Genomic DNA, 27,868 nt, shown 5'->3' with positions numbered 1-27,868 from the left:
TGTTGAGGAATAACAGAGGGCTGCGGTTTTAAGAGTGTGTCAGTTTTCCCTGTTAGAGCCTGAACAACACAAGTTTCTGAGGACGAAACCAATATCATGATCAATAATTTTACATTTCATGCTTTTACACGGAACATAAATACATAACATAAACAAACATTTGGTAAGTATTATTTAACGTTGGTTATTAAAAACTAGGATCAGTATACTGTATGTACAGTTAGTTTATGGTGGACAAGCTACACATTGTTAATAGAGTTTCTGAACTACCTTGATCATAATGTATGTGTGGCCTTTCTGCACTGGACTTTCTTATTACTAATCAGCCAACTTTTACACCAAGATGGATTTTTTTCCTTTACTTTGGACAGAACCGGACCTGCCGCTCTGCCATGTTTCCAGTATTTGTTTCCATATTCTGGCTGTAGCTTTATAATTAATGCCAGAAAAGTAAAATGCACAAACGTTTAAACACTATGAATTTCCTAAACTATCTGGCATGATAAACTAAATACTTGATCTCTTACACATCACACTGTATCACACATGGCGCCAAAGCAGAAAACCAAACTAAAAATCAATGTTTACTCAGTGTGACCCTAAATCTATCTGGTTCCACTGACACTGAAACATGTGGAGTGAACTCTCTATTGATTTCAGTACCTCTGCAGTGGCGTTGTATCTGCTCTGCCGACCACAGGCACTTTTTTTTTGGCTAATCCTGTCCCGTAGCTGCTGAAAGAGAAGTGAGCCGTGAGGTTGTTGGTGGGTCACTTCAGCTTGACCCCTGATGGGGTGTTGTGACAGAGGGCAGATTAGACTTTGGGTTGACCAAATGTAGCTGCTGGCGCTGCTCCAGAGTATGACAGAGAGAGAGAGACACAGAGCGCTCTTTGATCAGCCAGTGAAAGGATTTCCCTGCTGGACAGGTGGGTCAAAACACTGCCGAGTCTTAGAGGAAAAGGGCCCGAGAGTGCTGGCAGTCAGATACTAACAGCCTGGAGACAGGACACCTGTCAGGTATTCAAGGAACTTTCTTGACCTGTAGTGTCATTTGGCCTTCCTGCTTTCTTTGTTGACGTCTACGTCAATAGTCATGAGACAGTTTTTACTTTTTAAATTGACAGATTAGTCTCAATGGTTAAAAAATGATATCTAATGAGTATTCATTTCATATTAGCATCAAAATCATTTCAATTTTGAAACTGAAATATTTGAAAAAGACAAAAGGCTTTTAATAATATTTTTTTAAAAAGGGAAAAGGAAAAAAACTATTTAAAAGATAAATAAAATTGAAAATATAAAGTATATCAATAAAAGAAGAAAGAAAAAGAAGGAAATACAAGAATTAAAAATAAATAGAATTTGAAATAAGTTAATGTACTTATTTGCTCTTTCTTTGTTTAAAAGTGACGTATTTAAGTCGCTTGAGATAATATCCGTATGTGTGAGGATCACACATACAGGATTTGTGGGAAAAGAAATTATGTTTATTAGCAAGAGTAAAGGTCTCTGGGAAAGGTAACAGTTCATATATGGGTTATATCATTGATTTGAATACTAACTATTGCTTCAGATATAGGGAAGACAACGCACGTGCTAATTCTAATGTTAAAGGTCACTAGTACTAATCAGTAATTGGCCCCAGAGGATCTTGTTTAGGCTACCTGAGAGGCAGAGTCACCAGGCAGCACTCCTCACAGTGGCAGGCGTGAGCACATTGGTAATGAGGGTAGGAGGGGATTCTCATGAGTTAATCCCCCAAATCCATCTGGGAAGTAGAACAACACACAGGCAGCGTGGTTGGCAGACTGCGAGGCTTTGTTCCTTCTCTGACTCCCACTGGATTGAAAAGATTTGGAGTATAACAATGCCGAGACGTCGAGACGACGCAGAAAGTTTTTTAATGTGTCAGTCGGGCTGCATCAAGACTCTTCAAAGCAAAAGGATCAATGGCTTCTTGTTCAGGGAAGAAGGACCTGCTGCTCCTGTTAGTGCGGTGGTTTAGAAGATAGTGATAATCTGCAGACCGGCACTGGTTTCTTTGTTCACTTGTTATTAGTCAGTGAAAGTAACATTTTAGAGTTGAGGGAGACTCATGCCAGAGAGGATGAGTGAGAGTAATCCTAATGAGGAGGAGAGTGTGGATCAGGCCAGCAGTGGTGTAGAGGAAGAGGGAGACACGGCTCAGAGGAAACCCCCGAGTACAGGGGCCCGTCTGTGGGACAGAGTCCGCAGCAGTCTGCTCAGACCGAAGGTAAAGATACGGACAGTGAGCTGTGGGCAGGTCTGCACCCGATGTTGTTTTAAAGGACCTACATCTGAGGACGACCTCGCTTTTGCTTCCTCACATTTTTAAAACCCTTTCTGAGTTTGACACTGTGTTACATTTCTGTTGGGATTTATCTCTTTCAAGATTTAGAGACCAGCATTGTACCGCCTGTTATTCTTCTTTATCTTTTTAATTTGAAAAAAAAAAAAAAAAGTATTATGTAAGAAAATTGATTTTCACTGACTAAAGGATTATCTGAATGAGATTTGATGGTTTCTTGGGTGAAAGAACATCTGCCGTGTTGGACAGGCACAGTGCTTAGCAGCAGCCGGGGACATGATGTTATCACGTTCCTCATGCCTGATCACTGTAAATAAAGGTTGGCAGTTTGGTATTAGTCAGATGACAAAAATAGATCAGTCACATGAGTGAGCACCACCTTGCCGTATGGAGTTTATGTTTATGTGAGGCTGGGTGAACTAATTGGGAAAGTGATGCTCATATTTACCTACATGTATCTACCTGCACAGAAACTAAACCAAACTCTCAGTGTGTTCACTTTTGTTTTTTTATATAATCATAGTGCTCATCTCACTTAAAAGCTGATGTGGTTTAAATATTTCCTGGTTTTTTACTCTTTGAAGTGACATTTGAAATAAAAAAATGTGTATTTTATTTTGTTTCAGCTGGATCCACAAACGCTGCAGAACAAAGACTGGCAGAGGACGGTCATCACCATGAATGGGGTAAGTGCTTTCAGCAACCCAGTGAAAAGTGGCAAAACTGACAATGTTAAACACAGCTTCTGATTTGGAGTTTAAGGGAAAAATGGTATTAAAATTTTGTGCCTAACTAGTGTTTTATTTTTCAAAAAAGAAAAAGGCAATTCTAGTTTTTTCTAGTCCAGGTTTGACAAGTCCACATGTAGTGCATTTTGATCTAGACCTACTGGTATGTGGTCTGAATGCAAAATAAAAAAAAGCTGTGATGTTTTTTGTTTTCACAAATAGAAATCACAAATTTCACAAATCTGGAACTGTGTTTTAAACAGTCCTTGGAGTCTATTTGTTAATCTAGTACAGATCTGCTAAGTGGTTTTTGAGCTAGACCTGGTCTGATGTGTAAACCGGTGAAATCTCCTTTTTTGTTTTGACAATGAAATGAAGGTTTCATGAATTTGTGAATTGAATAATGTGGGCGTTAGGCAGCCTTAAAGCTTTTAATATGAAATCTTGTACTTTTTAACAACTGCAAGAGTTTATAAAATGGAGACACAACCACTAAATATCACGTTGATCGTACTGTCCAACAGAAGTGGGTGGATTGGTTCTAACAGTGCTAACTTTTTGATAAATGAAAACACAAATGCATGCATTAAAGTGAAAAGTCAAGTAACATAAAAAAACACAGTCTCCCTCTTACAAATGAAAGCAATAACACATTCAGCTCAGTTTAATACCCTCAGGAGTTTTGCTTGAAGCCTTAGCTGGTCTGCAGTGGTCGCTACTGTCATGCTACAGTTAGCAGACTTTAGATAGCTACTACTGTGAACCTGGCAGTACTAAGTCAGTTTTTTGACTCTGCTGTTACACTATGTGTAACATTTATCATCATCCTGTTAAAGTCACTTGTAGCCACAGTGTCTGCTGTCTGGCAAAGCATAGCATACATATGCTAGTTTTCAGGTTTGTAAGCTAACATGAGCACACACAGCGGTTGTTGAAAGTAACTGGTTTCCTGTACTTGTTTCCTTTCAGATTGAGGTGAAGCTGTCCATGAAATTCGCCAGCAGAGAGTTTAGTCTGAAGAGGATGCCTTCACGGAAACAATCCGGTGTCTTCGGAGTGAAAATCAATGTAGTAACTAAGTGAGTTGTTGATATGTGTTTTGTGTGTGTTGCAGTTCTGATATTTTATACATCTCATTTAGTCAACATATGATGTCTGTGTGTCTTTTTAAGGTCTTTTTTTGGTTGTTTCGGTCAGAATTTTTGAACTTTCATTGATTGAACATGTAGATGTGAGAGGAATGCTGCCCGAGCTCACTGAAAACTAACTTTGGTCTGTAAGCCACAGCAGACGTTTTTAACTTGTTATTGCAGGAAAAGCACAGGTGTTACCAATTACAGTAAAGATGATTTTGTTCTGTTCAAGTGTCCCCAGTAAGTGTCCCAGTCTGATTAGTAATCTTATTATTTACACTTGTGCTTGTCGTACTGCAACATGACAAAATATGCATTGTGTAAAAAGCATATTAACAAAGCTCCTGTAGTGACATGGTCTAGGCTTCACTTATTTCATGGTCACATGGTCATGGTCACTGTGACCTCTTGTGTTTACAGCGTTTATACTGTATGATGTGTTTAATTGCAATTTGCACCTTTAAAACTTGTGTCTGTGCGACTGTGTCCTCACCAGGCGAGAGCGCTCCAAGGTTCCCCTCATTGTGAGACAATGTGTGGAGGAGATCGAGCGACGAGGGATGGAGGAGGTCGGAATCTACAGAGTGTCTGGCGTCGCAACTGACATCCAGGCGCTGAAGGCTGCGTTTGATTCAAGTGAGTTCAGTCTGAAGTTGATTTGTTTTCAAAAGTGATTTGACACATGTGGGAAAAATACAGCACAGAATGATTGAAGAGAAACTTCACATGCAGACAATGCTAAAGACAGAGCCCTGCAGGATTGATTCACGCCCTGCTCAGATGTGACTTTCAAAGCTTGTCCTCAGTATTGTTTGATAATCAGTGACTGTTGTCTCATCTGCTGCACAGACAACAAGGACGTGTCTGTCATGATGAGGGAGATGGACGTAAACGCCATAGCTGGAACACTAAAGCTGTATTTCCGCGAGCTGCCGGAGCCTCTTTTCACTGATGAGCTGTACCCCAACTTTGCTGGAGGAATCGGTCAGCTGCCGAGTCTTTATTATTGCATCAGTTTCAGCATAAATGCATAAATTCAGTTGCAAATTGTGACACCAACACATTCATTTGTGCATCTGCCTTGCAGCTCTCTCTGACAGCGTGGCCAAGGAGAGCTGTATGCTCAACCTGCTGCTGTCTCTACCGGAGCCCAATCTGGTCACCTTCCTCTTCCTGCTTGACCACCTAAAGAGGTGAACAACTTCAGTTAGAATACATTGTTTGAATTATTGTGTATTTGTATTGGTTGTATAGTTTAATGCAGATACTGTCTGCTACTGACCATGGAAAAAGCAGCTATTCATTCTACAGTGTGATGATTTTGAGTATCTATAGGTTGAATGTCATTTTTACTTTTTTTCACATTACCTTTACAGGGTGGCTGAAAATGAGAGCATCAACAAAATGTCTTTGCACAATCTGGCCACAGTTTTTGGTCCCACTTTGCTTCGACCCTCTGAAAAGGACAGCAAGATCTCAAACAGCTCACAGCCAATCTCCATGAACGACAGCTGGTCTCTAGAGGTCATGGCTCAGGTAAAACTCTTGTCAGGACAGTGGGACAGTGATGTCTGGAATACCTGTGAGGTTCTGATCACCTCTTCTGTGTTTCCATAGGTTCAAGTCCTTCTCTACTTCCTTCAGCTGGAGAGCATCCCAACACCTGACAGCAAACGTCAAAGCCTTCTCTTCTCTACTGAAGTATAACAGGAATATCACGCGCTTGTCCATAAATGTCGTGTTCAGAGGGAAAATGCCAGCTGCTTATTGAGGTGGACGCTGTGGAGCAGTCGTGTCCGGCTGCCTCACTGAGAAGACGCTTGATTTATCCACCAGGGGGAACCATCAACACATTGTAAACTGGAAACAGCCTCCATAACAAAAGCCAATTCTGTTTGAGATACAATGTGTATGTTTACTTACAAGCTTACCTGCTGTGTCAGTAAAAAATATATATCACTTTTTTTTTTTAATTTAATTTAAAATTCAAGAAGCATTCATGCTGTACTTTAATATTTCCCCCCCGCCCCCGTCCTGCCACTGTGCACATTAGCTCCATATTCACAGAGGGGGATTTTTGTCTGTGGATGTCTGATGGATGAATGGTTGGATGAATGCACATATATGTTTCATGTTTATTTCCCAGAAGTGTTTGACTTGGATGAAAGCTCACCTGTGCCAATGTTTCCCTGCTGATGACCAATAGGACATTTCAGTTACCCTGATGTTTACACTCTCTTAATTTTGTACAGAATTTAATAGTATGAGACTGAAAACTGTAGTTATCACACAACAACATGCAGGCATGTTGACCTAACCGTTTGAAGTGTTTCTTTCTGTGCTATATGATTTGTATAGTGTCCTTATTCAGTTTGCAGGTTCTTCTGGTGGTGTCCGAGCTAGTTTTCATGTAGATATGGGTGCTTCTTTGGAGGTGGTACCGAGAGGTGAAAGGCAAATCATTCCAGGAAAAGGCGAGGCTTAAAGCTTCCACCCATGGAATGTATACTGTGCTGTGTCTAATTTTAATTTTGTAGCTGTGTTTTGTCTGGATTTCTTATGTTTTATGGCCACATTGTTTTTTAGACTCTGTCTAGTTTGATGTCTTCAGCTGGAGTTAATGTATATGTGTTGCTTTCTGCATTCCTTCTATGTAATCTTCTACCTTTATAGGAGAAAACCACACTGCTGTAGAGAGGATAGCACCTGGAAATTATCTGAAATATCAAATGTTCCCTACTAGGACCCTTGAAGCACAGTGATTCACTCATATCCAAATCTTCTGAGTTATTAACAGGTTTATTATCCACATACCTAGTATTACTTTCAAACCTCTGTGAAAATATACTGTTTGATTGCATAACATTTTTTTCCAGATCACCACAAGTATACACCTGATAGCACAAACTATAACCTTCAGTGCTTGTGATTCATGTAAAATAAGCAATAAGTCTTAGTGATTCATAGGATGAGCAATGACCAGTGTGTCATGTATGTATGATTTATGTAAATAAAAACTTGATAACATTATTTTTGCATTGTGTCCTTCCTCAGTATTAAATAAAAATTCAGATTTAAAGATTTCATCAGTTCATTTTAATTTGTCTCACCAGGCTCAGCGTTGTTTCGGTCCTCTTTATAAATCCAGTGTACTAATTACTATTATGCTGTTTTCTCCTGACATAGTCATATGTCCACATAATTTAATAATCTGATGATAATTAAGATGTGAGATACATCATAAATAAGGTGAGAGATTTATGTAAACCAACAAGAGGACAAGCACTAATCCACACATACTACTGATTACCCAGTGACTTGGATAATACTTGCCCATTTCCTCCTCTGTGATTTAAGGTGTGTGACCAGCCTTCTGGTCCAGCTCCAGGAGTCATTTAGAGACAACAGTAAATGAAGCAGTGGATATTTAAACATCCTGGAGGCAGTAAACTGTCCCTCTTCACGGAGGATGATGCTGAGGTGATGCAACCAGAGGAGGGGGAGAGGATCATCCGGCTGCTGCCAACAGAAAGGAGCTGACATCCGAAACCGATGCTGCCCGCTGGCGTCTCAAATTTGTGGGATTAGCGAATTGTTAGCGACCGCAAATGGACTTTCATTGGACTTTTATTACTGTCTCTAAAATGAAACATTAGCAGAACCTCAGGTATGAATATTTTATCATCTTACTGGCAGAGCGCTGTCTCTTTGCCGGCTATGCTAACATTGTTAGCCTAACGGTAGCATTAGCCACCTTAAGCTTTGGTGTTGCCCACTGACAGCTGAGCTAAATTAACTGACCGAAAAGAAACACACAAACCTACGCTAAAGTTACGTTAACTGCACAGACTCGACATGTTGGTTTAGTTTATTTTAAATAACATGATAATTTGTTGTTTTAACCCTCAAACCAGATTGTAGTTCAGCTGTCAAGCTGGTAAAAGTCACTTGGACCTGTACTGTGAATTATTTCAAAATAAGTCTCTACGATGTGTTGACATCTAGCACCAGTGTCCTTCAGCATGTGATGTGTTTTAATGTAACATCATATCATTGCCACAGTTGTGACTGAACTGATGTCGTTTTCCTCTGTGAAGGCAATTTGAAGTGAGACAATGCTTTTGTCGACTGTAAATATGTCGCTTAAAATCTCGTTATTCTCGGCTATAGTTTTAACGCTAATTTGTAGTACATGTAGGCGTACCTTTAGTCTGGCTTGTACTCTGCACATTTTAGGAAGAGTATAAGCATATGGAAATAAATTCGGTTGGTCTTCATTGAATTTGGCTGTATAGGCATGTGAAGCTGAGAATATCTTTACCACCTGGCTTTAAATATCTGCAGTTGAAAAAACTTATTTTATGGTTTGTATCTGATCTGCTGTGCTCATATTAGACTCTAGTTGCAAATTCTTTCAGGTTATCTAAGTTTTTAATGAACGATTGTAGTTTCAGTAAAAGTTAATGAATGATTGTGCTTACGTGTCTAGCTTAGTGCTTTTGTTTTGAAAGCGTTTGTCCAAACAGGAAGTTAAATTACTGGAATTCCCTGCGTGCCTGACCTTAATGCTAACTAGCTAGCTGGGTTATCTCCTTGGTTTAAAGTTGCCATTTGTCCTCTAACATGATAGTACCGACAGCTGCTTACTCCGTAGAGTGGGGTTGTTGTCTTTACCTGAAAGGTTTGGTTGATAAAGTGTGTACTTGTGTAACTGATTTACACACTGTCATGGCTAACGTTAGCCGTGGTACTGCTAATGTAGGTGTAGCCAAGAACAATGTAAATTTGCCATTCCCCTGAGAAGAGTCAACAGTGAACTGATGGTGCAGCCTGTCAGTCTTTTTTTATTTGGCGCAATCGGTGTACTACTGCAGCGATCCCATCTCTGTGTGCGTCTAAATAATTCTTCCTCTCTTTTATACTGAGCTCATTTAATATCATTTTTAACCAGAGGTGACCACAGATGTTCCCCAGCTTTCCTGGAATAACTTGGAAAGAGCAATATTTCACAGCCCACTCTTTAAATCAACGTCCAGGAGATGTGACTTATGAGATCCTCCTACTTGGCCGTGCCTGATCTTTGCTTTGCTTTTAGAAAAATATTTTGGGGAAAACTCGTCAGTCTTGGAAACTTTGCCCCCAGGTGACATTGAACAAGGGGAAAAACAGAAATGCATTTCCATGACAGGTTTTCCACACAGTTTGGTGATGAAGAGGAATGTGAATGATACCTCACAGTCACACCATAGGTCACAGTCTTTACTTGTACAAATATTAATGCTGTGGATGGGCTTGCTCTACAATACCGGCTTGATGTCAAATGTGGTAAAGAGGTTATTATTGTTATTGTAGTTGCATGGAAATCCTGAAATTGGTGATTGTCATTTAAGTGAAGGCTCCATCATTAGAAATGTATTGATTAATTGTGTTCCAGGCTTGTGTATTAATACTGAGGCATATTTTGGCAAATGAATTACAAAGCTTGACAGTGTCTGCTCTGTCTCAGGCAGACTGGTGCCTGCTTGTCCTTGTACACACAGTCACCCTTGTAGGGTTTACTTTTTTTTCTTTACTGGAGACGCCACCACAGGAAGCTGATGTTATGGCAAGGAAGTGCCTCCCCACAGTTAAAGCATGAATAAGGAAGGAGAGCAGGGAAGGGGTATTTATGAGTTACTAGACCACTACCACCCCCACCTCCTTCTCTTCCCAGACTGTTTCTTCTTCGTCCTCTGTCTCGGTGGCATGCTTTTGTTCAGCTGTCTCTAAAGGAACACTACACACACTTGTTCCCTTGGTCAGCCTTGGATCAGATCCATTGCATTCATTAACACTGAAATCAAATACTGTAGCTCCATTTAATTTGAATCAGGACAAGTGTTATTGGCTTCAAGCCTGGTGTAGAGGGGCAAATATTCTGCAGCACAGAATGATTTTACTTCTAAGTTGACGTTACAGTTGATGTTGTCATATTTTGCACATCATTGCATCGTTTTACTGATAGGTAGGTGATGGACTTGCGCAAAATGACTTCATTTTAAATAATTGTATCCTTGCAGTCAGTTATGTTGTAAATTCTGAATATGAAGTTCAACAATCATCGTTCCTCCTTAGCAGATTTATGCAGTTGGCAACGAATCACCTTGGCTAATATGTAAGAAAATGTCTGCCACTGTCAGACAAACCTGATGGACTATGGCCGTTCCATCCCTATGCTGTTTATCAAGGATTTTGGCTATATTTATAGATGTCATGAACAGTCAGCCCAGTGACATGGAGTCACCGGGAAAGTTTTTCTGTATCACACAAACAGCTCATTTTGATGCAGTGTGATTCATCACAGATGTCGGGGTAAACTACAGTGCTGTAAGAGGAACGTGTCGTTTAGATGACATTTTTCAAACTGAACCAACTGAGAGTGATAGGCCAGTGTGTATAGATTAAGGGGCTCTAAAATCGTCCACACACAAAGCTTTTTGTCGTAGGTCGTGTAGACCTTCATGGTGAAGCACATGCTGTTCTGCAGAGTGGGAGAGTGAAAGAAAAGGCAGCTGACTCTGCCCCATTTAGCTGCTCTGCTGGTCCCCAGCCTGCGCTCCCATGTTTATTCAGATCCAGTGAAAAGGGTTGCGCTCTAGCTAGCAACTCTCTGTGTCAGACATCTGCTTTGACACACGTTCAGCTATTCAGAAAACTGGCTAGTTGTTGAGAGCACATGTCAGTACTGAGGGAAAACGCCCTGAACAGTTGAAACACATATGTGTTATGGATAAACGGATGCATATTGAGATAGAAATACAAACAAGCAGCACATAGTTAGTTGTGTAAAGACAGATGAGATAGAGATGAGTCCTGATGAGTTACATTTGAAACCATGAAATCAAAAGCATGGGGTATTAAGAAGACGCCCATTAAAGCATTAATGTAATATTTCATTTCTAGAACAATATACAAGAGATTGTCATTAGTAATTATTCTGCTAACTATCAGAAAATAGTAGAAAATGCTCATCATAATTTCCCAAAGCCAAAGCCGATGCCACCAAACCTAAAGATATTCCATTAATGTCACATAGGACAGAAAGAAAACAGCAAATCCTCATGATTGAGAAGCTCAACGTGGGCAACATTTACTCAGAAAGAATGACTCAAGTAAATAATTAATTATTATCAAACTAGTTGATGATTAACTCACTGACTGTCAACTAATTGATTTATTGACTTCAGCTTGGTTTCAGCTTCAGTTTGTGCTGACATGGCAGACTGAAACACAACAGAAGTTTTCCAGACAGTTATTTAAATCTTCAGTGCATAAACAACCTAAGACAACCTGTCAACATGTAATGTCTTGGTCCGGCCAAGATGTAGTGATAACTGAACAGACATATGAAAACGCATGGCCATGACTCCAAATGAGGTTAGGCCAGTTGGGATGAAGATGCATATATAAAGTAATCTATTCATGGCAATTTCATTTTATTTGTGTAGCGCCAGATTACAACATACATAATCTCAAGGCATTTTACAGGATAAAGTCAAGACCTTACAATATTATAGAGAGGAACCCGACAGTTTGATTTCCCACAAGTTCTCACAATATATCGATAAAACCTTCAACTATCAAAGCACACTTATGGAGAAAAGATGCACAAATACAGTATACTTCTGAGTATTATGAGAACATGGAGTTTGTCCTGCAGCACAGGTCTGTTTCAGTAAATATAATATACCTCTGCACCACAGGAGCCTCAGAGCTGCACAGTCTAAACAGCTGAGACACATTATTTGCCATTTCCTCCATATGAGGCAGGAGGATTGTTTCTTTTGTTTGTGTGCAGACCATAGTCTATGGTCTATGATGGTATGTGATGTGTATGTTGTAGTTAAAAAGAAAAAAAAAAAAAAAGTTTTTGTAAGTCCTTCAAGACCCGCAAGTTTGTTTTTTTTTTTTTTTTTTTGGGGGGGGGGGGTGGGCACATTTTTATCTGTACACCCCACATTTCTATCTGTAAGTGTAATCAGACTCTTCATAACTCTTCCTAAAGGTTAGAGCTGTGTGTGTTTTTTGTGGTTTGGTTATATGAAATAGGCGTAGCTAAACTCCTAGCATCTACGTCAGTGGAGGCAAAGGTTAACCTGACAGAAATAACAAGCCAAATAAATGTAGTCTTGACAGAGAAAAATGAATCACTGTGAGGAGTCTTGTGCGCTGGAAGGAGAGGATTTGGTGCAGGATGACAGATTTAAAGTAACACCTGTGCCGAGGAAACACAGCTGAAATCAGTAAAGTATTTGTTTTTTAATGAAGAGCAGTTGTGGTTTAGCAGCAGGTTATTTTGGATTCTCTGGACGTATCCGCAGAGAGAAAGTATGTGACTCAGATGTTCACTATTGTGTGCAGACCCCCCCCCCCCCCACACACCACACACACACACACACACACACACACACACACACACACACACACATACACATATACACACACACACCCCCACACCCCAGGCTCTGGCTATATCAGATTTTAATTGTTGATTCATTTTGTGTGTATTTATTTATCTATCGAAGATCTTTCAGCTTCTCACAGTGCTCTATTTAACGTCTGATTTACTGCTGATATCTGATTATATTTATTTCTCATTTCCAAACAACAAACTTCTGCTCAGGAAAACAACAGAGCACAGACTCAGAGACAGATTGTAGCTGAGTTTCCTGTGTTTAATAAATCACTTCAGCTCACATTTTCCTCTTAGGAGGACTCCAAGACATCCAAGTCTATGCTAAAGTACTTACTCTTTGTCTCCAGCTGTGTCCCAAATCACTTTTCTTGCTATCGTGGCATCAAGTCATGTGTTGAGACCTGAACAATACTGAATAATGCCTCCTGTGTTTTATACAAGGTTTTGTCATTTGGTTACAGCCAGTTTCAACACCTTGTTCGCTGCCAAATGAACATGGTTTATTGGCATAATTGCCACGGATAACGCCAACGTAGTTGTAGCATATTTTTGTATCATGTGTCACTAATTCAGTAAACACTTTGAATCATATCCCGCCGATGAAATCAAGAATCTGCCCTCATTAAATTGTTATTAGGAATCATTTCAGGTTATTTAAACAGTAACTGATTGTGAAGTAGTATTAATACATCTTGAACAAACATGGCATTAAATGATTCCTTGGCAGTGCAGGATGAAATGCAGTGCATCAGAGCGGTTGGCTGGTAACAGACTAACGGACTCAGATTTTTGCCTCGCAAAATATGATGGTTTGAGCTCTCCCTTTGATCTGTGAAGGAATCTACTTTTCCTTTTTTGGCTCTGCTGTTCATCCTGCACAATCCTAGAAAAACAAAACCCTTTGTTGCCCATCTGTGTCTGTGCTGAGGTGCAAACTGTCAGACCGCATTCCTTCCACAAATAAATATATACAGATTGCAGCAGCCACCCACATAGATTAAACTGAAGTCTTTATCAGTGTCATCATTATTGTGGCTCCAGAGCTGTGAGGACTATCACAAACACATGAGAGCCATCTAGTGGAGGCTTGTTTAAGCCTCTAGTTCACTGTTTATCTTACATTCCTGTATCTGGGGTGGTCCTGCCGCTGCCTTAACAGCTACCAAATGTAACATCAGTGCAGACAAAATGATTTAAATTGCTAGTATCAGACAAGTGTCAAAGTATCATGTTGTAATATGAATAAACAACAGTTTAAACTACAAAATCCACATAAATAAATCATACTGGAGATCAGGAGCAAACCAGAATTATCCACTACTGTCCAGAGACCAACTATCTGGAGTAAATTTGAGATCACAGAGACAGACGGAGGTTTTTCTAGAAGTGCTCAGTTATTCAGTGTGGTCTGTGTTTTCTACTGTTCGGGGAGCAGCGTCTGTGGAAAGAATTCCTCTTCCATGGAAAACTGGAGCTATCACTCTGCACGCTGACATACGTTACCTTTCTCCTCCCTCCTTTGTGCACAGATTGAGCTGTAAATGCATCGGCGTCAGAGAGCTCAGTATGAAGAAGTCGGTGCGGCCAGCGGTGAGTAAGGTGAGCGGAGATCGAGGGAAGGCTGAGGCCGCGGCCGGCGCTGGCACCGGAAAGCCCGCAGCCAAGACCGGCACCACGGCGCCTCTTTCGAAGGTAAGACTCGTCACATGATGGACCAGTCAGCAGCCGATACATGCTGCTGTTTTGTCATGCTTGCAGTTGCTATATTTTCTTGTTTGTAAGTGAATGTGTTGAATGTTTGTGCTTTCAGGTGAAAAGCAATGATGATCTTTTAGCAGCAATGGCCGGAGGGAACCCTGCATCAAGTAGTGCTGTCGCCAAGACCAAGAGGACCGCCTCCATTGGGACTAGTGCTAACAACCTCGACAACAAGCCAAAGACAACATCAGGTATATCTGAAATTCAATTCCTATATATTAATTTCATATTTTGTCATTGATTTACAACAGTTACCTTTTCCTCTCTTACCAGGTACTTCGTCCAAGCGTACGACATCCTCGACTTCAAGGGAGCCAAATTCATCACGAGACCGTCTTCGGACATCCAGGACATCAGCTGCTAAGAAGCAGTTGGTATCAGGGACTGTAACGGGGGATGTGGCCTCAGGGAAGCGCTCTCGCAGCCAGATCCTCACAGAGTCTGAGGGCCGTATGAGCAAGTCCAAATCAGACGGCCAGATCAGTGATAAAGTGGCTTTGGAGGCTAAAGTAAAAGATTTGTTGGGGTTGGCTAAAAGCAAAGATGTGGAGATCCTACACCTGCGCAGTGAGCTAAGGGACATGAGGGCCCAGCTTGGTCTGGGAGGGAAAGAAGTGCCGCCTGAGGAAGAAGCTGGGGAGGAAGAGAAGCCCCAGGTTTCAGCCATCACAGCCGCTGATGTGGAGTCCACTCTGATTCTCTTACAAGAGCAGAACCAGGCCATCAGAGAGGAGCTCAACCTGCTGAAGAGTGAGAACCGCATGCTGAAAGACCGGCTGAACGCACTGGGCTTCTCTCTGGAGCAGAGGCTGGACGGCTCTGACAAGCTGTTCAACTACGCCTCCCTGAGCCCAGACCACCTGGCAGCCGGCAGTGTGCAGAGCGATGGTGGGGGCACGGGCACACTGACCTCCTCAGTAGAAGGCTCTGCCCCGGGCTCTTTGGAGGATCTGCTCACAGGACACCAACATGGAGGCTCGGCGGACAACCTCGACAGTGAATCCAGCGAGGTTTACCAGGCCGTCACCTCCAGCGATGATGCCCTGGATGCCCCCTCTGGAGCCTCCTCATCATCTGAGTCGGAGTGCGCACCCAGCAGAGAGCGCTCGCGGAGGGGCAGCAGCGGCAATGCCAGTGAGGTGTCGGTGGCCTGTCTGACGGAGCGCATCCACCAGATGGAAGAGAACCAGCACAGCACCGCTGAGGAGCTCCAGGCCACTCTGCAGGAGCTGGCCGACCTGCAGCAAATCACCCAGGAGCTGAACGGGGAGAACGAGCGGCTCGGCGAGGAGAAGGTGATCCTCATGGACTCCTTGTGCCAGCAAAGCGACAAGCTGGAGCTCTACGGTCGCCAAATCGAGTACCTGCGCTCTCTTCTGGATGAGCATCATATATCTTACGTGCTGGAGGAAGATATCAAGAGTGGCCGCTACATGGAGCTGGAGCAGCGCTATGGAGACCTGGCAGATAATGCCCGCTTCGAGAGAGAGCAGCTGCTGGGCGTGCAGCAACACCTGTCCAACACGTTAAAGATGGCTGAACAGGACAACGCCGAGGCCCAGGAGATGATCGGAGCGCTGAAGGAGAGGAACCACCAGATGGAGCGCATCATGGAATCGGAGAGACAGGATCGGACCGCCATGGCGGCCGCACTCGAGGAGTACAAGGCGGCAGTGAGCAGCGACCAGGCGGAGCTGAGCCGCTGCAGAGCCCAGCTGGACCAGGAGAGGCAGAGGGTGGCCGAGCTGTACTCCCTTCACACGGCGGGGGACAAAAATGACATCTGCCAGCTGCTGGAAGGAGTTCGGCTGGGGAAGGAGGAGGCTGAGGCCAAGGCTGCTAAGATGCAGGAGGAGGTGGAACAAGCTCACAGTGAACTCAACAGGATGCAGGAGACTTTCACTAAGGTTAGTTCAAACTTGAGGCCTGAAGGAGAAGTTGAGATGTAAAATTAGAGGCACAGATAGTGTGCAGGTTAAAGATGCTAAATAGATGTTTGACCTAAATGGAATTTTAATTTAGGATGCAGAGTTTTTGGGTCACAAAAATGAGTGTTTCTTTTATTATCAATGGATCAGTGCCAGGTTATTCAGAGTCGACCTTTAGCACGGAGTGATCCATATTCCTTGTTTTAACACTACACAGAGGATAATTAGGCAGACGTATAATTAAGACGCACACTGCACACAATACATCTCTTTATATCACAATGTGACACTGCTGAAGCTTTGTTGCACATTAGTCAGCTAATTACCTCACTGCTTGTTAATAATTAAATGAAGGATGCTCTTCATCCTGTGTGTGCAGCTGGACAGGGAGTACAGAGACTTCCAGGAGCAGGTGCAGCAGCAGATGGCCGAGCAGGAGCGCATGCTGGAGAAGCAGCGTGTGGAGCTTCAGGAGAAGGAGACGGAGATCGCCGACATGAAGGAGACCATCTTTGAGCTGGAGGATGAGGTGGAGCAGCACCGAGCTCTGAAACTCCACGACAACCTCATCATCACAGACCTCGAGAGTAAGTGGGTTGGAAATGCAACTAACCTGAGTGCAGACTTGTTCTAATGGCCAAACCTCTACTTGTTTTGAGGTTTATGCATCTCGTATTTACTCAAGGGACAGGCATCATTTAGAGGAGTTGTTCTCAAAGTGGGGTTCGGGGACCCCCAGGGGTCCTTCAGGGGGTTCCTGACTGTTCCCAGAAAAAAGGGGAATCATTTGTTTTCACTATAATTCCATCCATAAGTAACAGAATAACAGAATGTTTGGCTATTCTGGTCATGGGTTTCAAACACTTTCTGTAATAAAACATCTCATTTGAGGTGGTTTAATTTGAGTCAGTTTAGGGTCCTTGATGTGAAAAAGTTTGAGAGCCACTGATTAAGAGGTCCTTTAGTGTGAAATTCAACATCTTTTCACACGTGGTGTGAGTGATAACATCTTGTGGTCTGTTTCTCAAGAGCTTTAATCTCCTGCCATCAAACGTCCGCCAGACTTCCTCTACACAGACGTCTGTGGTGTTGAGTGTTGAGTCAGTGCTCTCTGTGGCCAGGTGGCATTAACACCACCCACATGTATCTTCTTCCTATCTCAGACTCTGTGAAGAAGCTGCAGGACCAGAAGCACGACATGGAGCGAGAGATTAAGATTCTTCATCGCAGACTAAGGGTAAGGTGTTGCACCAGGGGGCCACGTTGTTCAATGAGGAAGATTTGGGTTAGATATTATTGCATAAAATTAGTTTGCTTCTGGTACACTAGAAAAAAAAACAGACACTGAAGTGAACTGCAGCAAAAATCATTCTCAGTAAATGATACATTTATTTGGACACTGGTAAAATAGGAAGTATTTGCAAAGACTCTAATGGATTCACAGTTTATATCTTAATGGTCTGATATGTCATTTATCCTAAGCAATGTTAAAGCTGCTACAGAGACCCGCAGAGAATTATCACCCAGACTTGCAGTTCCCCTCCACAGAGCTTTTTAGCATCGTTCAGCTCATTGTTACAGTTTTACATCCGACAACTGTTTTAATTCTCTGTCACTGCTCCCGTCAGCTCAGTCTCAGGCCCCAGAGTGACCGAAACGATCCATCAATACTGCTTCAATGATCTAATGTATCATTTAGCCTGAACAATGTTGTCCCGTGTGTGTGTGTGTGTGTGTGTGTGTGTTTACAGGAGGAGTCAATGGAGTGGCGTCAGTTCCAGGCTGATCTGCAGACAGCTGTTGTCATTGCTAATGACATCAAGTCGGAAGCTCAGGAAGAGATCGGGGACTTGCGGCGCCGGCTGCAGGAAGCGCAGGAGAAGAATGAGAAGCTGAGCAAAGAGCTGGATGAGGTCAAGAGCCGCAAGTAAGAGCCGCAGCGGTCACACTGACATCATCTGTCTCATGTTTCTAAAGAAAACAAGGGGAGATGTAACTGCTTATTTGATTATGAAGCGGGATGGTCATTAGGGGGTTTATGCTCATTAATCTTTGAATCTCACAGGATAAAAATTGCCATTATAGACCAAAATAGCAAACTATAAATGATACATCTTTAATTGCTATTGAAATAATTGCATATTTGTCCCTATAATATGATGTAAGTTCCTGAATAATGGCCATTTTCAAACCATAGTGTCGACATACTGAGTAGGATCCTGTGTGTTTCCCAGGCAGGAGGAGGAGAGAGGCCGAGTGTATAACTACATGAACGCAGTGGAGAGAGACCTGGCTGCTCTCAGACAGGGGATGGGTCTCAGCCGGCGTTCCTCCACCTCCTCAGAGCCCTCGCCCACTGTCAAGACACTCATCAAGAGCTTCGACAGTGCCTCACAAGGTACCACACAATGTTGAAGATATCCTGCCTTCCTCACTATTTGTTCTATTATCAGTTACAAATCTGTGTACTCCTGCAGATGACTGATTTCTCACGTTGAGTCTCACTAATGTTTTCTAGTCATTTACATGGAGTGAATCCTTTTCCATCCATTTCTCCTAATGCTCTTTGGTTTAAGGCTGGAGTGTGTTACTGTGTCAGAGGGTGGAAAAACTACATGACAATCATAGGCTCATCTCCATTTTAGTGTTTTAGTATTTATTCTTTAGTATTTTAGTTAGAAATTACAAACTAGTTGAGCTTTGGTTCTTAGCTCAGGATTTGTTCACAGAAATGTTTTACAGACGAGGCTCCTGATGCAGTTCATTACATCAGGAGTTTATGTAGCTGCTTGTGTGGAGCAGGTCTGAACTGAGCCACATGTCACTAACTGTCCCCTCTCCGTGGTAACTTAGGTCCAGCTTCCAATGGTGCCTCTGTGACTCCAACAGCCCCGGCTACCCCGCTGCCGCGCACCCCCCTCAGTCCCAGTCCCATGAAGACGCCTCCTGCAGCTGCTGTTTCACCCATACAGGTAGAGGAGAGAAAGCTCGGTCTGAATATGTTGCTCCTTTTCCCTGTGTTTTAGTGGTTCGTTAGTTCTGAACCTTATTGTCCATAATGTGGAAAGTTGTGTTTGGCTTCTCTACACAGCATTTAAAACAACAGAAGACAAATGATGAGAACATCAAGAACAAACAAACAACATGATTTTAAAGGACAAAAATAGACAGACAGAAATAAAAATAATAGATGCAAGGTTTACTGTGACTGTGAAAAACATTTTGGACTGAGAACCAAAATGATTTTTAATGTATTTAGTACAGAAATAGAGTGGGTAAAAGTGACCAATAGTGTGTGTGTTTTTTGTTCTGTTTACAGACAAGAGTTTGTGAAAGATACAGGCTGTGCATTTGGTCAATCTGAGGATGTCTTTCTCCTTAAGTCGTTTTATCTATAAAATGTCAAAACAGAGTAGGAAATGCACATTATAATTTCCCACAGGCCCAGGGGACGTACCAGATTCCTTGTTTTATTAACAGGCCACAACACATAGATATTTAGTTTACTATCATATGACAAACAAAAGCATCAAATTCTCACATTAGATAAACTGGAACAAGCAATTTCTCATTTCACTTTGAAGAAAAAAGTAAAATCATTCATGAGTTGTAAAAATAGTTGCTGATTAATTTTCTGTCAGTTTTCAGTCAGGCATGTTCTCTTCAGATAATAATGTTTGGTTTTCTCACTGATAAAGAACATTTAATGCTTTAAAATCACCAAATTTGGACTTACAAAGTCATCTGTTCAAAAAAAAAAAAAAAAATTAAAAAACAGCATATACAACATTTTATATTGTGTTTCTCTTAACCAATATTATTCATGGAACTTAACAGGAAACTGTTTTTATCGCTCTTTCAGAGACACTCGATCACTGGGTCTATGTCAGCACCTAAGCCGCTCTCCTCACTGAGTGACAAGAGGCCCAGCTACACAGACATCACCATGCCAGGTGAGGCGGCTGTCATTTAAATACTCTCCATATATTGAAATAATAATGAGGCTTTATTTTCAGACCTGTAGCTCTCTATAAAGGGGCAGAATACTGTACTATTAATTATTTGTAACATTCAGGATAAGGCAGATTCCTCTGCTACACTTCTATCACAGTAAACTATCATGATGATTAATGATGGACTCTCCTCTCTCTCATGAGAAATAAAGGGACAGTGTTTCCCCAGAGGCCTGGAGTTGAGAGTTACCAGGTTTACTCTGCGCAGATTTTTTTAGTTCATCAAAACAGTAGAGTGGATGATAAGAGGGAAATAATGAGCCACCATGTACTGTAGAGTTTCCCTCAGTTAAATGCCACCAGTAATGAGTTCAAGTATTTCGTGTGAACATGCAGACTTGGCTGGAGACTCCAAAGTTCAGTTTATTTTTCTCTGATTTATAGTTTTCTTGCTGAGTGAGTCGGCCTCGTGTGTTGGTATTCCCTGAGCTCAGAGGGGCTGGAATGTGGCTCTTCACTGACCCTGTTACATCTAATGTCAGAGGAGGACCTTATAGAAACAGTATGTGATGTAAACACTGTGATGTGTCCACAGCTGAGCACCTTCTCAGGGGAACCTCGGCTAGCCGACCTCCGTCTGTCCTCCAGAGGGTCTCCAACATGGACTCCACCAAGGCAATCTCAGGTAAGAGATGCGAATTAAGTTATAAACAATGACTCAGTCTCCTTTTAGTTAAACATATAAGTCTATAATCATCTGCCCTGTCCTGAGCAGTGTCCCGCAGGAGCAGTGAGGAGATAAAGAGGGACATGTCGGCCCCAGACGGTGCCTCCTCATCCTCCCTGATGGCTATGAGTGCAGCGTCTTCTCCTCTCTCCCTGTCCTCCTCCTCTCCCACCGCCTCCATCACCCCCACAGCGCGCAGCCGTCTAAGGTACTTCCTCTTAGAGTGCTGCCTCACCTGTATGTGGTGCTATTTTAAAGTCAGTGTCTGTTTCCATTTTCTTTTCTTTTTTTGATAAAGGTGTTTTTATTAATGTGTTGGAAAAAAAGAATATATATACATATATACATATAATCCCCCCAACATTCCCAAAAGTTGCTCAATTTTGGACAGTTCCAAGACATGTGTATCAGGCTGGGAGGTTCTTGCCAACATCGGTCACATGTGGGGTCAAGATCTTCTTTAATCTCGCACAGTCTTGCTTTAGTTCATTGCAGACGATGTACAATTTTAAATTGAACTACTACATGTTTAAGACAAATAGAGGAAGAACTGATTCTATCCATTATTTTCTGTCACTTGCTTGTGTGACGTCAGCACATTTTACTGTAGTTTTGATTGGTCTGCTGACGAAACATACAGCTTCAGTGATGTCAGCTTTCCCTCTCACTAAGCACACATGCCTACCATGTACTGAGTGTGCCTCATTAACATGGTAAATCTTTCAAAACTATGGGGTTCACTTACATGTCTCTTCTGTGCTTCTGTTAGAGAGGAGAGGAAGGACCCGTTGTCGGCACTGGCCAGAGAATATGGAGGGTCCAAGAGAAATGCTTTGCTGAAGTGGTGCCAGAAGAAGACTGAGGGTTACCAGGTAGGTCAACGTCCTGTCACTGGTTTGCACACCGCCAATCATACTGTATCTGTCTATGGGGTCATTCCAGGTCAATTCACCCAGAAATTTTCTCAGATCATGTCATAGATTTTATCTGAAAATTTCATGTAAAAACTTCTATTAAATTCAGTAGACCTTCCTCCATCCTATATCTCTACTCCAAACACTATTTTAGTTATGAATTTTAGAATTTTGGCCTAAATTTCATAATTTTTGCAAAATAGTTGTTGCTGAATGTTTTACAGTAATCAAATTATTAATCATTTTTACCCAAACATAGAATCTTTCATTTTCAAAAATTAGTATCTCCACTTAATTTCAGTTTCTTGAAACCAAATTTTGATTCTGTGTAGTATTAATAAACTTCTTTCACATCTAGAAGTTATTTGGTCCTGCATATTTTGACAATTATGAAGGATTGTTTTAATTTCCTGGAAGACTTTGATATAAAAAATGTAAATGTTATTTTAGTCCTTCATCATTTAATCATTTTTTAAAAATAACACATTTTTTAAACATTTCACAGACTGTAATTTCACATTCAGTGGTTTTAATTCATAGGTAGATATTTCTACTATTTTCTATCTTTGTGTGAACCCTATTGAGCCTGTTTTTTCAAGTTACAGCTTAATGATAATAATGACTTGGTTTGTTGCACTAGACTAGATGATGTCCTCTTGTTCTGTGTATCAGGACAAAATATTAATCTTCATGAGTTCTTCAGGAGTTCCCTGTCTGGACTTAGGTGAGTTGATATGGGAGGATCCTGTGTCTTGTTGTTAGTGAAAGGTCTTGAAACGGGATTCAGTCTAATTAAAGATGGTGGCAGTAACTTCAGTAGAAGGCTGTGATAAATAAAGAAAAGGTCATTCATTACTTCATGTGAAAATTCAAATGTGTATTTTGTGGCTCATTGCCAGTTCCAGTCAAAAGCAACAAGATGACTCAATGTTTTGTGAAGGCAAAGATAACTAAAGAAAACAGTGTCTACAGAGCTAGAAAAACAGTGGGTACAGACAGACAGCACCGTTCCACTGGTTTATTAGTTTCATGATAGAATTGTAAAACTCACTTTAAATAGTGAAAATATTCATTTTGAGCAAGCACTGAATCTGAAGCAGCTTTCTGAGTTAGTTAGTAATCCCTAAGATTACTGACCTGGTTGATGCGGCAACAACCCTGGTTGCCGGCGGTAACAGCAAGTGAAGTTCCAGGAATGTGGAAGCAGCTGACTCTCAATGATCAGAAATACAACAGAAGAGCATCTGATGTATTTGTTTACAGTGCAGCCTAAACAAACTTATGTTGTGTTAATAAAGATGTCAGTCAGTAATCATCCTTTCTTCATCATGTCACGAGCAACTGTGACCTGATTTTATAATACACACGGAATAAATAGTTTTCCACAGAAAGAGGAGTTAGCTTTGCTGAGTAGCTGGAGGTGTTTCAGCCTGTTGTCTCCAGCTCTTCATCCAACTGCTCACTGGCTGCTCCTTCTTCTTTGGTTACTGCCCTGCAATATGTAAAACTGATCCACTGTCAAAACAATTGTTTTGTAGATGGTAGTCTTTTGTTTAGATGCCAGTTGAATGCTTTTAATTTGAAGTGGAAACAGTAGGAAATGTTGAGCTTGCATTAACAGTGAGGCTGACATCACTAAACTCAAATTAAAAACAGTAAAGCTGGATCACATGCTTCATCAATAAAGAAAAACAAGCACAAGTTGTTTCAGAAATGCGGTTTGATTTCATGAAAATCATGAAAAAGGATTTCACTCTCTGTAGTCAAGGTGTGTCTCTGTCCTCGTCTTCTGCTTTCTGTTTCAGTTTAGTGAAGAGATGGTGGTGTTGTTACACATACATAGCGTCTCTTTCTGCAGGTCTTACTTGACGACTGCAGCGACAGTCTCACTCAGATTGAAGAACATCCGTCTAAACATGTGCAGAGACGATTAACGTCTAAGTATTGACCTAGAAATTACTAATATGACAATGAGCAAGTTTGTCAAGAGTCACTTGCCGTGTGTGATGTTTACCCCTTTTAACTGATGTAGGATGTGGTTGCCGTGGCAGCTAAGGTCCTCTCCAGGAAGTGTGGTACATTTAACACATCCTGTGAGTTACCTGCCTGAGAAAAACACAAGGTCTTCTCTGAATCATTGGGTGTGATCTAGATTATAGTTGTGACACTGAGGAGACGTGAACATCTAGTGACATATAACCTCTGGTTGTTTGCAGTGGCTGTAAATCTTTGATTTTAAAGGCCAGGTGAATGTTGATACCGCTGTTAAATCATTTTAAATAGTTCCATGACAACTGAATTTATTGTGACCGTAATATTGTTGGAGGTGATGTTGAAAGCCTGTGATGCACAGTGGCTAGTAGTGACATTCATGACCTGTGTCAAAATGTTGTTCCCTCTGTGATCAGATAAGGACCAGAAACTGATTTTTTATTGATTTTTGTCCCAGATTGTAAATGTTCTGTCAGATTAAATCAAAGTGAAACTGGATCGACGTTGTGTTTTTCAGAACATTGACATCACAAACTTCAGCAGCAGCTGGAACGATGGCCTGGCCTTCTGCGCCGTGCTCCACACCTACCTGCCTGCACACATCCCCTACCAGGAGCTCACCAGCCAAGAGAAGGCAAGTGGAAATCAGAGGAAAACCACAAACTTTTATCCTTACTGTTTGTCAGTAAACTTCATTGTGTGACTCTCTTATTTTCCTCAGAGGAGAAATTTTACGTTAGCTTTCCAGGCCGCAGAGAGTGTGGGCATCAAATGCACTTTGGTAAGTTTCATATCATCATTATTTTGATTAATATAAATGAGCATAAAAACAAAATCATGTATTAACTAAGCTCCTAGTGTTAAAGAAAGATGCAGATTTGAAATGCCCTGTGTTTGCCCTAATTTGGACATTATGTGACACATAAACATTTAAGACAATGTGACACTGACTCACGTTTGTCCCATGTGTTTTCTTATTGATTGTAGAGTTATTTTTTCCAGTGTTTACTGATAGGTTCTCCTGACTGATAAAATAAATAAAATAAAATGTTAATTACTGAGTGTTACTTTTCCCGGTATGTTGCTTTGGTTCACTTTGGACAGAGGCCACCTAGCTCCCCTGTTTCCTGTCCTTATGCTAAGCTAAGCTAACTGCTGCCTGCTGTAGCTGAGTGATCTAAATCTACTAATTTTCTTCTCAGAAAGACAGTGAACAAGTGTATTTACCAAATGTTGATCTACTCCTTTAAGGGGAAATAAGTATCGAGAGGTTGAATACATAAACATTATACAGGATAGCCTCCATTGTTATCATGTCTGGTGTATGTTTTCATTTTATGTGTGAGCCTTGTTTAAGACATATTTCCACTGCCTTGTATTGGACAGGAAGGTTTTTCTGATTCTGAAGGTTCTTTATTGACCCTGGAAGTCAAATTCTTCACTCAAGGTTCACTTACTAGATTTCTTTTGGAGCTTTTAGCCACAACTTGTGTGTTTATCATGTAGATCAGGCATGTCGGCCCATGACTTGTCTCTCAAAATATACTTTAGGTGGCCTGCCACACAGTATTGGTTAATAGAGTGAGTTCACTTAAGGTTTCCCCGTTCACCTCACCTCAAAAGTTTTGAAAGCCCTGATGTAGATGGTTCCACATACACTCATCAAATGAATTGCAAATGATGTTTTAATGTAAAACAAATGCTAAAATGATATTGTTTCGTTTAGCAGTTTGTTTCTCTTCCTGAACTGTCCCTGTCTCTGTTCCAGGACATAAATGAGATGGTGCACACAGAGAGGCCGGACTGGCAGAGTGTCATGACGTACGTCACAGCCATCTACAAGTACTTTGAGACCTGACTTTGCCGCCTCACCCTTCCTGCTCCTGCAGCACAGTCAGTGCCACGCCAGCCCTCCTGAGCTCTCCGCAACCTTCAACACCACAGTCAACTGTTATACCTCACTGACCCCGCCCTCACTCCACAGCTACACCCAGTCACAGCTGCATGCCGGTCATCAGTATTTAGCAACACTAAAGGCAGGCCACAACCTGACTGGACACAACAGCTACACCCTCCTCCCAGTACAGCACAGGAGAGGCTTTTTGTAGAGTAAGGGCTTGCCTGTATGTCTGCTGTTACACTAGGAAGTCATTAGACCGCTAGTGACGAAAAATGGTGAACTGACCAGCAATGAAATCCTCTACATCATCTTTGCCTTCAGTTCACATCTGAAGGAGCAGCATGGAGAAGAAACCAAGTCTGAGTGCCTTCTGCCCGGCTCTTCCTCACAAATATTCTTCCACACTTCACCCAGTTTCCAGTCTGTTAAAGGGGAATTCTGGCAAATCTTTGCTACTTTACAACAGGAGAAGTTTTGAGAAATAATCAGTGTTTTTCCTTTTTTTTTTTTTTTTTTTTTTTTTTTTGTTGATTTTGAATATTTTGTAGAAACGTGGGCTCCTGCAGAACAACAAACCAAAATTTAGAAATGTTGGAATTTCCCCCACAACCATGAAAACCTTTGATAGTAATTCAGACAGACGCAGCCTTTTTTGCACCAAGTCTTCCACACGTTACAGTACGATACTGATGCCTCTCTTTCAATGGATAAAGTGCCTGTGTGAGTTTTGATGCGGGGGAGCAGGAGATGAGTTCTTCTGTGGGCCAAACCTCTGCAGAGGCAGCATGGAAGTGTCTTCTCACTACAGTCTGTGAAGCTGAAGAATCAATGAGTTGTTGCCAAATATGTTTCAGAGCCTTTCGATTGCTTTTTTTTTTTCTTTTTTTTTTTTTGGGTCATTGGAACAGACTGATGCTGCAGACAGATACTACATCAGCATCTGATCACGAGTGACTGATTTTCAAGCACAGAAATATGCTACATGCTACAACACAAACACACTCTAGTGGTTTTTCACTACTAGATTCATGAAGGTGGACTAATAGTCATTTGGTGTGTATGGAGTTCTTAACACTAATCTTACAACTGTATAATATGAGTGTTTGCATTTTGTAGGCCTGCACTTAGACTTCATTAGGCACATACAGCACACAGCATCAGTTCATCAAAACCAGAATGAGTGAGTAGAATATAGTTTTTTTCTCATAGCGTGTGTTTTGTTTGACAAGACAAGTTCTGTTTAGATCAGAGAGCCTAAAACTTCATCAGCCTCAGGCTTTAATTAAGAAAAATAGACTCTCACCCAGGAGTTTCATGTTGGGAAGATGTGCTCTAGTTTTTGGAAAAAAGCAAAGACGGATTCACAGGTGAAGACTTGTGTTTGTAGGGCAATGCAGCATCTCATTAAAGCTAATAATTCAGTTTATTGGGAAGTACAGTTTTTCACTTTCTGGCAGAGTTAGATGAGAAGATTGATAAAACTTTCATGTCTGTACAGTGCACATGAAGCTAGAGCCTGCAGCTGCTTAGCTTATCTTAGCATAAAGACAGGAATCAGGGAGAAACAGCCAGTTTGGCTTTTTCCAAACGTAACAAAATCTGCCTGCCAGCACCTCTAAAGCTCACTAATGACCACAGTATAACAAAAACGTGAGTGTAAAAATGACAAGTTGTCATTTCACGGGTGGTTATGTGCTGGACTTTTTCTTGGCTGGAAGGTGTGATGTTGACAGAGCCAGACGAGCTGTTTCCAGTCCTCATGCTAAGCTGATATATTTATTACAAATTTGACTTACAAACATGAGTGGTATCCATCTTCACATCTAACTTGTGGTAAGGAAGCAAATAATCACATTTCCCAAAATGTCAAACTATTTCCAGCAAATGCAAAATTGCAAAACCTTTTTTTTTTTTTGCACATGAATGACACAATATGCACATGTGACTGGAGAATTCATTTTTCCACTGACTCCACTGTGTTGATGCTGATGCTGTGGTAGACAGGTAGTTTTTGAAATTGTTAGTATGACTATCATTATAGAGAAACT

General features: G+C 41.4%; 2 protein-coding genes across 3 annotated transcripts in view; both read left to right on the top strand.

Annotated features, from left to right (window-relative positions):
* The window catches only part of LOC111226561 (breakpoint cluster region protein-like), a 32,384-nt gene extending 25,179 nt beyond the window's left edge, over positions 1 to 7,205 (top strand). Inside the window, exons 1-8 of one of the 2 annotated variants that reach the window (XM_022751781.1) lie at positions 1,950 to 2,257; positions 2,959 to 3,018; positions 4,030 to 4,139; positions 4,690 to 4,829; positions 5,043 to 5,177; positions 5,281 to 5,386; positions 5,570 to 5,729; positions 5,811 to 7,205. In XM_022751781.1, the coding sequence (XP_022607502.1) occupies positions 2,099 to 2,257; positions 2,959 to 3,018; positions 4,030 to 4,139; positions 4,690 to 4,829; positions 5,043 to 5,177; positions 5,281 to 5,386; positions 5,570 to 5,729; positions 5,811 to 5,900 (960 nt within the window). In that variant the 5' untranslated portion in view covers positions 1,950 to 2,098 and the 3' untranslated portion in view covers positions 5,901 to 7,205. Of the gene's footprint in view, positions 1 to 1,949; positions 2,258 to 2,958; positions 3,019 to 4,029; positions 4,140 to 4,689; positions 4,830 to 5,042; positions 5,178 to 5,280; positions 5,387 to 5,569; positions 5,730 to 5,810 lie in introns of those variants that run through there. The other variant, XM_022751772.1, reaches the window with a different exon arrangement.
* Positions 7,206 to 7,780: 575 nt separating this feature from the next.
* Positions 7,781 to 25,778, top strand: specc1l (sperm antigen with calponin homology and coiled-coil domains 1 like). The gene is made up of 16 exons (XM_022757588.1): positions 7,781 to 7,860; positions 14,178 to 14,340; positions 14,459 to 14,597; positions 14,680 to 16,313; positions 16,714 to 16,921; positions 17,498 to 17,571; positions 18,086 to 18,261; positions 18,569 to 18,732; positions 19,188 to 19,306; positions 20,197 to 20,287; positions 20,883 to 20,972; positions 21,063 to 21,222; positions 21,784 to 21,886; positions 24,438 to 24,554; positions 24,642 to 24,701; positions 25,689 to 25,778. The coding sequence occupies exons 2-16, from the start codon at positions 14,215 to 14,217 to the stop codon at positions 25,776 to 25,778; spliced, it is 3,351 nt and encodes a 1,116-aa protein (XP_022613309.1). The 5' UTR covers positions 7,781 to 7,860; positions 14,178 to 14,214.
* The last annotated feature ends 2,090 nt before the right edge of the window (positions 25,779 to 27,868 follow it).

The sequence above is a fragment of the Seriola dumerili genome, unplaced genomic scaffold, assembly GCF_002260705.1.
Source record: "Seriola dumerili isolate Sdu_G_001 unplaced genomic scaffold, Sdu_1.0 BDQW01000017.1, whole genome shotgun sequence".
NCBI classification, from domain to species: Eukaryota; Metazoa; Chordata; class Actinopteri; order Carangiformes; family Carangidae; genus Seriola; species Seriola dumerili.
The sequence above is the reverse complement of the archived record's forward strand: the minus strand, read 5'-3'. Positions and strand labels throughout refer to the sequence as shown.